We start from the raw sequence: 12,782 nt of genomic DNA on the forward strand, positions 1-12,782 counted from the left end.
CACAGTTAATTGATGCTGAGGGCTGAGATTCCAAGTGGAAATGGCCAAGCAACAATCTGCCACTAGAGAGAAAAAACTAGTTTCTTGGTTTTGAAGAGAAACTAAGTGTTTTTCACTGCTTAAGCGATATTTGGAGTGAATTGAAATAAAAACATCAGCGAAAGTTGCTATAAGATGACTGTTGATGCTAGAAGACTTTAGCAGTACATCTGGACTGCCAGCAGGTGCCTTCTTCAGTATAGGGGAAGAGAAGCAGATTAAAAGACAGCGTGCTGGGTAACATGAACAAAACGTTGAGGAACTGATACATTGAAAAGAAGGATACAGAGCTTTATACTTCTCTGCACTCTAGCAAAAATCAGCCTTTCAATCTTTCATTTTTAAACTGAGAACACTGAGCAGTGGTAGAACAAATAATGTATCCTTGTTGTAACTGTGCCCAGTATATGCCTTACTTCAGCATAAAAAAAAAAACATGGACGAGGAAACTCCAATTTTGCTAAGAAATGTAAACAGTTTCCAGTGGCATATGTCATTGTTGAATTAATTCAGTTTGCCTTTTACTGGCTTGGAATTCATCCCAGTAGGAAGGAATAAAAACTATAATAGCATATCTGCTTCAGGAAGTCCTACACAACATGAGCTCAGGCAGTTCAAAATCCACTTCTCAGTGTGCGGAAGGGTGTAGGTATCCATAACAATCACTTTCTTGAGAAACACTTATTCAGCACTTTCATCTATTTCAGGACCTGGCACAGGAAATTGGAGAGAGAGAGAACAACAAAGGGTGCTTTGGCATGGGGATTTATTGACAAAGGTCAATGGGAGAAAGAAATCCTACAGTCAGAAAATTCTAGTCTCTAAAGCTTTCTCCCTGAGAATATAAAAATGTTTATTCTCCAAAAGTAATGCCACTTGTCACAATAAGCAATAGTTGCTGGTAATATATTACCTACCTTACCTATGCCTTGCTGAAACTTCCCCTTTATCATCCCTTGACACCGCATAAACCTCCATCGCAGAGACAAAGTTCTGTTTGTCATATAATTTTACATACAGATAACCAAGACAATAGATATGTTCTGAATCCAACAAAATGTCATTGTCCGAGCAGAGCTGTCTCATATCATCCACTCATTCAAATGAAAGGCAATTGTCAGTCATTCCTTTGAGTAAACGAGACTACAAGCTGATACAGAACGGTCAGTTAATAGCACTCAGAGATAATGTCAGTCATTCTAAGTGTGGAAATGTGAGAAGTTTTAAAAATGTTTTTAAAAATGTCATCATGCCAAAAATTTTTTACTTATTTATTTATAGGCATTTCTTCAGTGCTCATTCCTATTGACTGCTATAACACTTAAATATGCCATTTCATTATTTAATAAACTGATGTTGATGACCCATAACCATAATGTCAAGTAATCAGGATTCACACTGTTCTTCTGAATAAGATCTCCTCGTGTAATCCAGTACTTCCATTTAACAGCATTCAAACCCTATTACTGTATGCTTCTACAATTTGCCACGCAAAACAGCTCAAGAGTCACATGAAAATACAACTTAATAATTCTTGCACATATGGAGAAAGAGAATTACACAGATGTTTAATTATCCTAATGAGATTATCCCCAAAAGGCTTTTGTAACCTCAGCCCCGGTGAAGATTGTTCTGAAAACCAAAGCACTGAAGTCCTATATTGAGACTAAATAAGGTTTAGAATGCATAACATGATCTCACTATAAAGCCCTCTTGTGAGCAAACTTGTGTGAAGCTTTGTAACCCCGTAGGGAATATGGAGGAGTTCCTATCAAAGGGTCAGGGTCTAGATCTATATTGTTTTCAAGCTATGCTCATGACCCAGTTTAAAGCATCAACTGGAAATACGTTAAATTTGTTGATGACGGAGGTGAAAAGTGAATACATTATCTTGTATCAAATAGTATTTGTTGACGCTTCCAACATGGCAAATCAAAGTTCTGTTGGTTAATATCAGCAATTACATGTTAAGACTGAATCGTGCTTTTTTGTGCAGAATATCACTTCTAATTTCCAGATTTAAAAAATCCTGAAGAATTCTGAACAGCTGTGTATTTTACAGTTGCAGATCAAGATACAATTAGGCAAAAAACACAATAGAGAGGGATGAGCAAAAAACTGAAACAGGAGCATGTGAGCAAGCACTCAGTAGCAGAAGGAACCATTAACATTGGCCAATAACACCAGACGAGGGGGCCAATGCCATTCAGAAAATAATGACATGGCCTCAGGAAAGGTATGTATATGTGCGTGTGAAATAAGCGCTGAAAGAAAATGAGCCTTCCTGTACTAATTGGCTTCTCTTTCCCCATAATTTCTCACGTGTTCCTATTCTCCCTCTAGTCAGCTGGGCTTCCCCTTTCAGTTATCTCCTTACGCACTGCTAATTTGATTCCCTATAATTAATTTTGGAAGTGTACATGGTTATAAAACAATGTTCTACTCTTTAAAATGATACAATTTTCCACTCAAAAACCCCATCAAAATAACTTGACAGCGAATTTGGCTTTTCTGGTTCACTGTAGAAATGAAGTATCCAAAAAAAGCTGCTTTGTCCTCTAGAGACCATAATCAACTGCACAAACTTTCCTTTTTGCACATCTTGGGAGTGCTTTGCACATGTTTTTCACCCGTACTAGTTCTCAGCAATGCTTTAAGATACTTCCTTCCACACTAGCCACCTAAGGATGCTAAGTTTCACAAACTTTGATCTAATGACATGTTTATCTCAATGTTGCAAAAGCCACTTAAGGCCTGCAAACCATTAGCTGTGACAGGAGTGTTTGCTCATGCCAGGAGTCTCACTGAAGACAACCACATGCATGAGCAAAGGACCAGTCTCTTTGCATGAATGAAGGGGTTGCCAGGATCAAGAGAATAAAAGAGAGAGTTTTAGGGCATCTGAGTAGCGTTTTGGGAGTGAATGGGTGTGTTGTGTATTGAGATGTGTACTTGAAGACATAATTGAGGGACAACTAAGTTGAGTTTGCATTTAGTGCTGGGAGTGGTCAGTTCCATGGTCATACTTCTCCTCAGTGGGAGTCCATTCCACAGCCTAGACCATAGACGTGCGTAGCACATTTCATTAGGGTGTGCACCCAGGGAATTTTATTTTATTTTATTTTATTTTTTTAAAGGTGAACATCATAAAGGTTGGGGTGTGGGTGGGAGAGCGGAGTTTGGGAGGGGTGCGGTGTGCAGGAGGGGGCTCAGAGCAAGGGGTTGGGGTGCAGGGTGCGACAGGGGGCTCAGGGCAGGGAGTTGGGGTGCAGGTGCAGCAGGGGGCTCAGGGCAGGGGATTGGGGTACAGGAGGGGTGCGGGGTGCAATGTGGGCTCAGGGCAGGGAGTTGGAGTGCATGGGGATTGGGGTGCAGCAGGGGTGTGAGGTGCAGGCAGGGGGCTTAGGGCATGGAGTTGGGGTGCATGTTGGTGCAGGGTGCAGCAGGGGGCTCAGGACAGGGGGTTGGGGTGCAGGAAGGGTGCGGGGTGCAGGCAGGGGGCTCAGGGCAGGGGGGGTGCGGGGTGCAGGCAGGGGATTGGAGTGCAGGAGGGGTGCAAGGTGCAGGCAGGGGGCTCAGGGCAGGGAGTTGGGGTGCAGACAGGGGGCTTAGGGCAGGTGGTTGGGGTGCAGGAGGGGTTCGGGCTTACCTGCAGCGGCGCGCTCCCTGCCTGCCCGCCCTGGCCCCATGAACGCTCACCACGTTCCTGCGCGGCCCCTGGCGGGGGGGGGCGGGGCGGCACAGGGCTCCGCGCGCTGCCCTTGCCGCGCCTCCAGGTACCTCCCCCGAAGCTCCCATTGGCTGCGGTTCCCCGTTCCCGGACAATGGGAGCTGCGGGGGGCGGTGCCTGGAGCAACGCATGGAGCCTTCTGCCCCCCGGGGCTCCAGGGACGTGGTTCCGTGTGCCAGCCGCTTCTGAGAGCGCACGCGGCACCACGGGGGGAAATCCGGGCCGCGGGCATTAGGGTGTGCCTGGGCACACCCCGTGCACGCCTATGGAACCCAGCGCCTGGGAAACTTCCCTCTCCCGCCCTCGCTAAGTGCAAAGTTTCCTCACCCCAGTCAGAGTGTAGCGGGTTGTAGAGTAAGGGGGAAATTATCTCCCCTCCCCTGGCACTGCGGTGCTTATGACCCTCCTCCTCCAGAAAAGGGCAGAGCAGTGCTGTAAGGAGGCTACTGTGCTGAAACCCTGGTGCACTCAGCCCCCACCTTTGATGCGGGAAAGTTCATGCAAGAGTTCCCCACCCTGAGGCTGGGGGATGCCATAATTCCCAATGCGCCACTTTCCCCTCACAGGAGCAGCAAGGGACTTTCCTCTCAGGCCCTCGCTCAAAAACAAAAGCCAAAAAACCCGGTATTCAGTTGCCAAAGGTCTCCCCCCCCCCCGCCGCCACACCTCCCCGAGGTAGCACAGCACTGTCTCCTGGAGGGGATTGATCCCGAGATTCTTTCACAGTAGGGCAGGGTGCTCAGGAGTCCAGCGCCCTTCCCACTCGCGTGGTTACCCTTCTTCCCTCACCCGCAGCTAGGCATTGCCTCTTCGGCCTCTGACTCCCCTCCCATTCCTCACCCCGACCCTCTGTGTGCTCTATGTGGAAATCAGGATTAAAAAAAGGAAAGCTTCCAAAGGTGCAGAATCTCTCCCTGAGAGGGAGGGGAGCTCTCTCCCTTTCCTCTTCTGGCTTGAAAGAGCCAGGCTTCCTCAGCCATTTCAATTTCAATTATCTGAACGTACTGAACAAATTCCTGGGGAACTTGCCCTTAGTGAGCAACCAGTGGCCTCTGCAGTCCCTGAAGGGGCCACTGGGACAAAGGTTCACATGATGACATGAAGGAGGACTTCACTGAGGAGACGCTGAAGGATAAGCCTTTTCCTCTCAGCCAAGATACACAGATATATAAAGGGATCCAGATTCTAAGTCTTCCATCCCTCAGGGCTATGACAAACATTGCAAAACTCCCTCAAGACACAGCAAAAAAGTGTTGGTCCTTCCCAAAGATTGATTCAATGGTCACTAGGTTTGTGACAAATCCTCTGGTCTATTAGAGACTAACATTTCCCCCTCAGAGCCCAGGGGCAGAAAAGGGGACTCTAACTTAGGAAAATGGTGTGAATTGGCCCTTAAAGGTCTCTGCATGTCCCTCAAGGTTCACCTTCATGTTTCCTCTTCTGCAGATTCAAGACCTAGGAGCTTAACACCATCTGCCTCTGAAGTTGAAAAGAAGCTAGACCACCCCCTGTTCTTGAACAAATTTGTATGTGATGCCACCAGAGAGACAATTAAGATTCCGGCCTGGGAGATGGCAGGAAACTTTGTCACTCATCACTTCCTCTGGCTAAAACTTCCTCTGGAGACTTTGGCTCTAAAGTCTGACTCACACACTTCTCCTTATAGATATCCTGAGCCAGAACATGAAGGACACAGCTGATCCCAAGATGTCACTTCCCTCACGCCAGCATAGAAAAACCTAGAACCATATTGGCTGTGACTTCTATAGGCTGACTGTCCTTTTCTCAGGTCTCCAGGAAGATCCATTACATGTTCTGTCTTTCCAGATAGCCCACAGCCAACTTCCAAGTGAACAATGCCCACAGACCTGATAACTGATTAGCACAAGCCATGCCGGACTCCCTGGACTGCTCCTGGGCTACTTCCTTTCCTCCCTCCAGAGATTCCTCGAGGCATATGGGCTCTCCGTGTGTCAGACAGAGTGGGAGCAAGCCATGTCAGACTAGTGAGTCCTATCCATAATAAAATATGGCTGTGCATTAGCGTTTTCTCACCTTCCTCACACTCTGCAATGGGTCCCATCTTTTCTTAACCCCCCCTTACTCACACCCGAGAAAAACTAATGTGATAATAAACCATATGTCCTCTGATGGACATCGGAGCCATCTGTCCATTTCCTCTCTCATTTACATTACACTGGCAGTAAGCCATCAGGCTCTTTGCTAGAGCTTGCACAAAGGACATGAAATTTGGACATTCGAGGAAATCAGGACATTAGGTACTGCTAAGCAGGGGAGGGAAGAACCCAATACCTCTATTCTAGAGGCAGATTTGCCTTCACAGAGCAAGCCAGGTGGGCTCGAAGTGAGATTCCACTATGCCCAATTCTTACGACCTTGACCTCTGACTCAACATTGCAAAAGCCAGAGCGCACATGCTTATCCCGACAAAAAGCAGACATGGTAAGGTGGGTCTCGCAGGCTGCCTACGCAAGTGTTTTAAAGCATGTATGGTGGGAAGAGCTGACTTTGAAGAAAACCACCATGTGGGACCATGGAGTAGAAGAAAGAAAGCTAGAAAATCAGCAGAGTCTGCATAAAAAATGTCAGCAAAACCGAGGTTAGAGCATGACCGCTCCACTGCTGCTAATCTGTTTTCTTGAAGAACAGTTCTGAGTCGCAGCATTAGAGTCGGATCAGCATTTCTATAACAAACATCATTAAGGATTGGGGGCTTTGATTTTTTAAAATTTAGCCGTGAAAATTGATTCTGAGCTGTAACTTAGCATAAAAGGTCTGGATTTTAATCTTTATAAATGTAAAAGAGAAATAAATATTTAAGATGCTTTTTCACAGTATTCTAACTCCACAACAGCTTTGCTGGAAAAACAAAATTACTAAACATACTATAGTTCTGAAAAATAAACAGTGATTTTTTAAAAAAACCAAACAAACATACATCATCTTACAGTCACTCAGACAGTCATCTCATTAAAACCTCAGAGGGAGACCAAGGTAAACCCTGTAATTGGATCCACGTGACACTACCAGTGCAGAACCCCCTTAACTTCCATGGACTCTGTGAAATATAAAGGACCATCTATGTGGATCAGGCTTGAGGATTGAGGCCTGTGAGTGCGTGGTGAGAAAGAAGCCAGCCAGATATGCTGGAGCTAAGCAGTGAAAGCCTTACGCATAAATAAAATAACTGTATACATATGTCACAAACGTCTTATGAAAAACAGATATGCATAAGACACAGCGGCCATTGTTCAAAGATAATTTCACAGTTATAGTTAGCTATATTAATTTCTAACAACAAAACTCCTAAAAGCAGCCAACCATATTGGAGGCTAATTTCTTGCCAAACTTCATTTTTCAGCTCGAAGCACACGTTTTTAATTGGAGGCTGGGTAATTTCCTAACACAATAACCTCCCTCCCCTGGGTATTTCCCCCCCACCCCACCCCCAGAATTCTAACATCATTTGTGGGCTGAGTCCTGCACTGATTTACCCTATTGCTGCTAATGGGATCGTGTGGGGTGTCAGTCAGTGAGAAATCTGGTCCCTATAGCTTTTTCAATGGAATCTGAAACAAGGCAGTAAACACAACTCCCACTCATCCCTCCCCCAGGATCACTCACCTGGGTTAATGGTGATGAATCTGTTATCGGATGGATTTTCCTCTGGAAACCTGCGGTCGTTGGGAAAAGCTTTTCTTGATGTTGTCTCTGGTCCCTTTGGGATTTGCCCTACATAATGTTCATTTGTGAATGCTGGTGGCACTTGGGTGGAGGGGACAGGTTGGGGCTGAGTGTCTGATTCAGTAACCCTCTCTTCTTCAGGACTCTTATCTGTTGGGAAAATGTTTTGCTCTTGACCAGGTATGGTTTTATTTCCTTCCTCCTCTACAGTTCTATTAGGGGAAATGGTCGTTAGTGTGGTCTCAGTGTTATTTTGTACCTCGGCAGCCTCTGTCACTGCACTCTTCTCTTTCTTTTCCGAATCCTTTTCTCCCTCTTCATCATGTTCCCTTTCGCCATCCTCACTTTCACTCTTCTCATCCTTTTCTCCTTCCTCTGCTCCTTCATTGTCTTTCGTCAGAGCGGAATCACTGTCCGGTCCTGGGGAAGATAAAGCCTCAGGAGTTGTAAGCACCGGCCTAACTGACTGTTTGCTGGTAGAAGCAGCACTAGGAAGGCGGGCTGGCCACACAGTGCTAGGAAAGGAGGAAATACCGCCACCACTAAACCCAAGGCCGGCAAGCAATGTGCTGGTCACCACGGAGGCCACTGTTGCTTGGCTTCCACTGGATGAAGGTCCCATTCCAGTTGCCATTGAAACAAAGGAGAAAGGAAGACCAGAAGAAGTCCAGGTAGAAGATCCAGAACTGATGGGAGCCATGTCAGCTGAAGAAGCAGGAGAAGCTGTAGGCTTGAAGAGATCACCAGAGGGGACAAGGGAAGAAAACACACCAGAGAGAGTGTCAGTAGGGGTCACTGATATGCTACCTCGGCTCTTTTTTCCTTTTGTTTTCTTTTTCTTTCCAAACACTCCATTCTGCCCATTATTCTGTTCAAATGAGACAAGTATATTTATACAAACTGGAGTCAAATCTACCCAGAAATAGCACAAGCACGAGCATTAAAAAGTCACAAGGCAAATGACACAGATTATGTCTACAATGCATTCAGGTGTGATCACAGACCACGTACACATACTCGGATTAGTTTTGATGTACACATACTGTACAACCCCATGTGGGACCCTGGGTAGGTACCTGAGCAGCCGTGCCACGGCTTCACTGCTACTGTTACTTGAGCTCGCTTTGATCTAGCTAGATTAAAGTGATCTCGAGTTATGTCTACACCAGCTGCAGTGACACCTCTGACTGCAGTGTAGACATTCCCAAGAGGAGTAAAAGTTCTTGCATTTGCCATTTCCAAACAACAATTATAGCAATATCTCATTACTCTTATCTTCGGTTTATACTCGACCTCTCCCCTTCCTTAGTGACGTTTGAAGAATATTTCTTTTTTGGGAGGGGGGGAGGGAGTATATTTTTTAAAAGTTTAATGACTTTCACTATGCCAATTCTCTAAACCATAGACTAAAAAATGTTTAAAATGTGAAATCATGTACATTTTACCTTAAAATAAAAGCTGTGTTGCAGCAGCTACTATAATGCCCCTAATTTTGTAATAATGGGCCCAGTTCCTGCAATCGGATCCAAACATGGGGCATCCCTTGCTCTCACAGAGTCCTGGGGTCCTTCCATACAGATCTGATTGCAGGATTGGGGTCTCAGTTCCTATTATTTCCTAATTTTGTTCGTTACCCTGCACAGGTTGGCGTTATTCTGCTAAGGTTTGGCACTACGGCACAGTTTGGCATCATCGTCCTTCAAAAGATCTCAACTGAGACCCTGGCTGTGCACCACACAGGGCAGTACGAGGGCATGCAGGGCCTCCTTATTGCCCTGAGCTGGCTACCACCATCACCAGCCCTTAGTCATCACCTGCCCAAAGCACTTACCATCCTGCCCAAAGCACTCTGCCTTCTCAACTCAGAGCGGCGGAGGGCAGAAAGCTGTAGCAGGAAAAGGGCTGGCACAGTTTATTTCTCCAATGCAGCTAGGGGGAAGCAGGGGCTGAATTGTGACCCAGAATTGCAGCTACTCGGGCTGTACTGCAAGATGATCAGCAACCCTAAAACGATCAACTTTGTACACACACGATCTATCCAGAATAAAACCTGGCTAAACGTTTGAAAACCATTAGATGAATTTCGCTGTTACCGTGGCTGCCTGTAGTGGTGATCATCCTAAAGACACTGACGTTCACTGATTTGTCCAAAGACACAGAATAATTCTGTGGAAGAGCCGGGATTAGAATTTAGTTCTGTGCTCAGGCCACTAGACCATGCTGCACTTACGCTTCATGTTACCAGTTCAATCAACAAAAATAAAGTGGAGGTTATGCTGCAAATGCATTTATGAGGGACAGCTAACATGGGAAACATAGGCACTGATCTGAACCTTCACCCAACCCATAAAATGTCTACAACCCCAAATATTTTTAGAGTTTTAAAAGCTTAGTACATTTAGTCATAATACTCTGCATCCCCTTGCTATTCCTGTTTTCAGCCAGGCCAGGAAGTTGAAATGCTGCAGCAAAACAAGAAAGACTGCTCTCATGTTCTTTCTGACCCAGCTGCAATCACAAAGAACTGGAGATCTCAAGGGAGAGCCTGTTCTTCTGAGATCTTGAGCTCAAACTTTAAATAAGCATCTGAACTTCTGGATGCTTATCAATCTGAACCTCTATAGCTTTGAGAAATGTGCTTTTCTCTGGCATTCGCCGTTAGTCTCAGAGCTGGGCCGAAGAAGTAAAAGTTGGCAGCAGATTTTGTACATCTCTACATTATCCGTGAAAAATGTTTTAATCATTCTTGTTCGAGGCCTGTGTTACTGGGGTATTACCATTCAGAATGGGACTGAGTGAAACCAGAAATAAAGCACTTAGCCTACGTTCTCTAATATGAATTCCATAAATGTGATTGACATTACAGCACTGAACATAACTATGTTCTTTCAGAACTAAAACTGGGCATTTTTAAATGGTGTAAAATATATTCGCTTATTGCACTTTCTGGATTTTGGAATATGAAATTAGAAGAGCTGTTGAAAGTTCACCTTAGTTAATACTTACAGCCTCAAGTAACATGAAATAAAGAATTAAAATAAATAATTTGCTAAGGCCTAATTTACACAAAAGTAGATATTTCCACGGCATTGGAAGACTGCAGATGCCATATGCCAAAACATTGCCTGGCTCCTACTGCATGAACCTCTCTGTTCATTTAATTATTGAAAGAAATTAAGCATATTCTTAGTCATCATTAGGATTACATATTTTCTCTCCAAAGAAAGCTTACAGAATCATGAAGCTATAAAGCTATTCCATGTGTGGAAACAGGCTATTAAAGCTTTTGCTCAGGATTTAAATAAAGTAACACCCTCCCAAATCACTGCAGTAGATTTACAACATTATGCTGCCACCTGGTGGGTATTATGGCACAATTTACAACTGCTTTTAAATTTGCTGCACTGATTTATGTCCACTACTTACCACTCCTGTTTTAACAATTCTGGTCCCCTCGAATATTCGAGTAGTGTTAGCTGGGAAACAAAGAAGGATAATTTTTATGTGGGTTATGAAGCTGAAAAAATGCAGTTATTCTTGCTAAATAATTTCTCAGAAATTAAAGGCATCTAAAAATTTCAAAATCTTGAGAGCCACTGCTACTGAGTGTGCCTAGGGATTACTATAGAGGAAACAGTGGCTGGTGTATAAGATGGTAACCACAGACCAGTAAAAAATGTCTGAAGTGGCCTGATATGTACAACCAAATCCAAATTCTGGTCCCAATTACTCCTGTGTAAACTGAGAGTCAGGCCAAGATTTTCAAGGTAAGGTGCCTGAAGTTACTCATCTAAATCCATATTAGTGCCTAAATATGGATTTACAAGCCTTATATTAACCACTTGGCTTTGAAAATGTTGGCCTTTGCCTACTGAGCCATAAAATATATGTTCTTACTCACCCACAAGTTAGGTGAAAATCTATGGCCCAGTTATGCAGCAGGTCGGACTAAACGATCATAATGTCTACTGACCTTAAAACATATTACAGCTGTGTTCATCTCAATTTAGGCTGATATAAATGAAATCAGATTCTAGTCCCTGGTATTCAGAATTAATATTAGACTGGCTAAAGTTAAGGAATTGGGTTTGTCGTAAGCAATTATATATCCCTCAAGTTGTTTTTTGTGACAGTGGGGGAGAAATGTATTTCAGGTTCATCTGTCATGCCACATGCTGTGTATTGTTTGTAATTAGGTACGTGTTTATCGTTTGTTTGGAGTGTGTATGTGAGTGAGCAATGTTTCAAAATAAAACTTTAATAAAATACTTTAAAACACTGCCAGCCATCACAAAACAGGGTTTTTCTTTTTGTCTTATTTATTTATAATTACTAGTTTGTAAAGGGTGAAGGAAATATAAATTGTAATAATCTGCTAGACAAATTAAATTACATATTAACCATCCCAATGTACTGTTCCCCCTTCCCCCCCACACACACATATACACACCACCAATCTGAGTTTCTATCAGCTTAAACTTCTAGAAGAACGCAGGCTAGCATGAGCATAAACAGCCAAACAATTCCAACCAGCAAGATATAGTGTGATGATACCTTTTGAGGAGTTATTTTAAAATTTAGATTCTGGAGCCAGTGTAAAACTGGAAGAACTTGCCCTACTTTTTTGGAGGGGGGAGGGGGAATGGCTAAGGAGGGAAACACATCAACGTCTGCCATTGCCATACTGGTGTGTGTGTAGCCTCCATTATATATCTCTTAGTGTAATTGGGAAGGCTCTTTTGCCTATAATCAAATGAGTATCATGGTCACGTTTCAGTGGTTCAGTCCCTTTCGCCCTTAGCTTAAAGAGCTGAGATGAAAGGTCCCCAGTACACAAACTTCTGATCCTGTTGGGCACTTAAAACAAAGATCGAAACTCTCCCCACAGATCCAGGCGCTCAGATACCACAGTGAAGTGTACAGCATACATTTATTAGATCTGATAGAAGTGTACAGCATACATTTATTAGATATTAGATATGATAGAACCTCCCCCTCCACACTGGTGATAGATAATGAGGCACTTGCAATGAGAACATAATACTGGAAGTGGGATGACCAGATATCCTGATTTTATAGAGACAGTCCCGATATTCGGGGCTCTGTCTTATATAGGCGCCTATTATCCCCCACCCCCGTCCCCATTTTTCATAGTTGCTGTCTGGTCCCCCTAGGACCAGAGGCAAAATCGGCACCTTGTGGATCTGAGAAATGAATCGTGTCCATTGCCTGAATTTTCATAGACAGTTTCAGCTGTTGAGGATTATCAGATTAACTATGTTTGAACCCCCCATATTTCTCCAAAGGT

General features: G+C 44.1%; 1 protein-coding gene across 2 annotated transcripts in view; it reads right to left on the reverse strand.

The window, feature by feature from the left end:
• The window catches only part of PTPRG (protein tyrosine phosphatase receptor type G), a 605,571-nt gene that overhangs the window by 96,848 nt on the left and 495,941 nt on the right, over nucleotides 1-12,782 (reverse strand). For both annotated transcript variants that reach the window (XM_065407550.1, XM_065407549.1), the window contains exons 11-12: nucleotides 10,901-10,950; nucleotides 7,415-8,204 (exon numbers count right to left, since the gene is read on the reverse strand). In XM_065407550.1, coding sequence (XP_065263622.1) covers nucleotides 7,415-8,204; nucleotides 10,901-10,950 — 840 coding nt within the window. The remainder of the gene's footprint in view (nucleotides 1-7,414; nucleotides 8,205-10,900; nucleotides 10,951-12,782) is intronic.

The sequence above is a fragment of the Emys orbicularis genome, chromosome 7 (genome assembly GCF_028017835.1).
Source record: "Emys orbicularis isolate rEmyOrb1 chromosome 7, rEmyOrb1.hap1, whole genome shotgun sequence".
Taxonomy (NCBI): Eukaryota; Metazoa; Chordata; order Testudines; family Emydidae; genus Emys; species Emys orbicularis.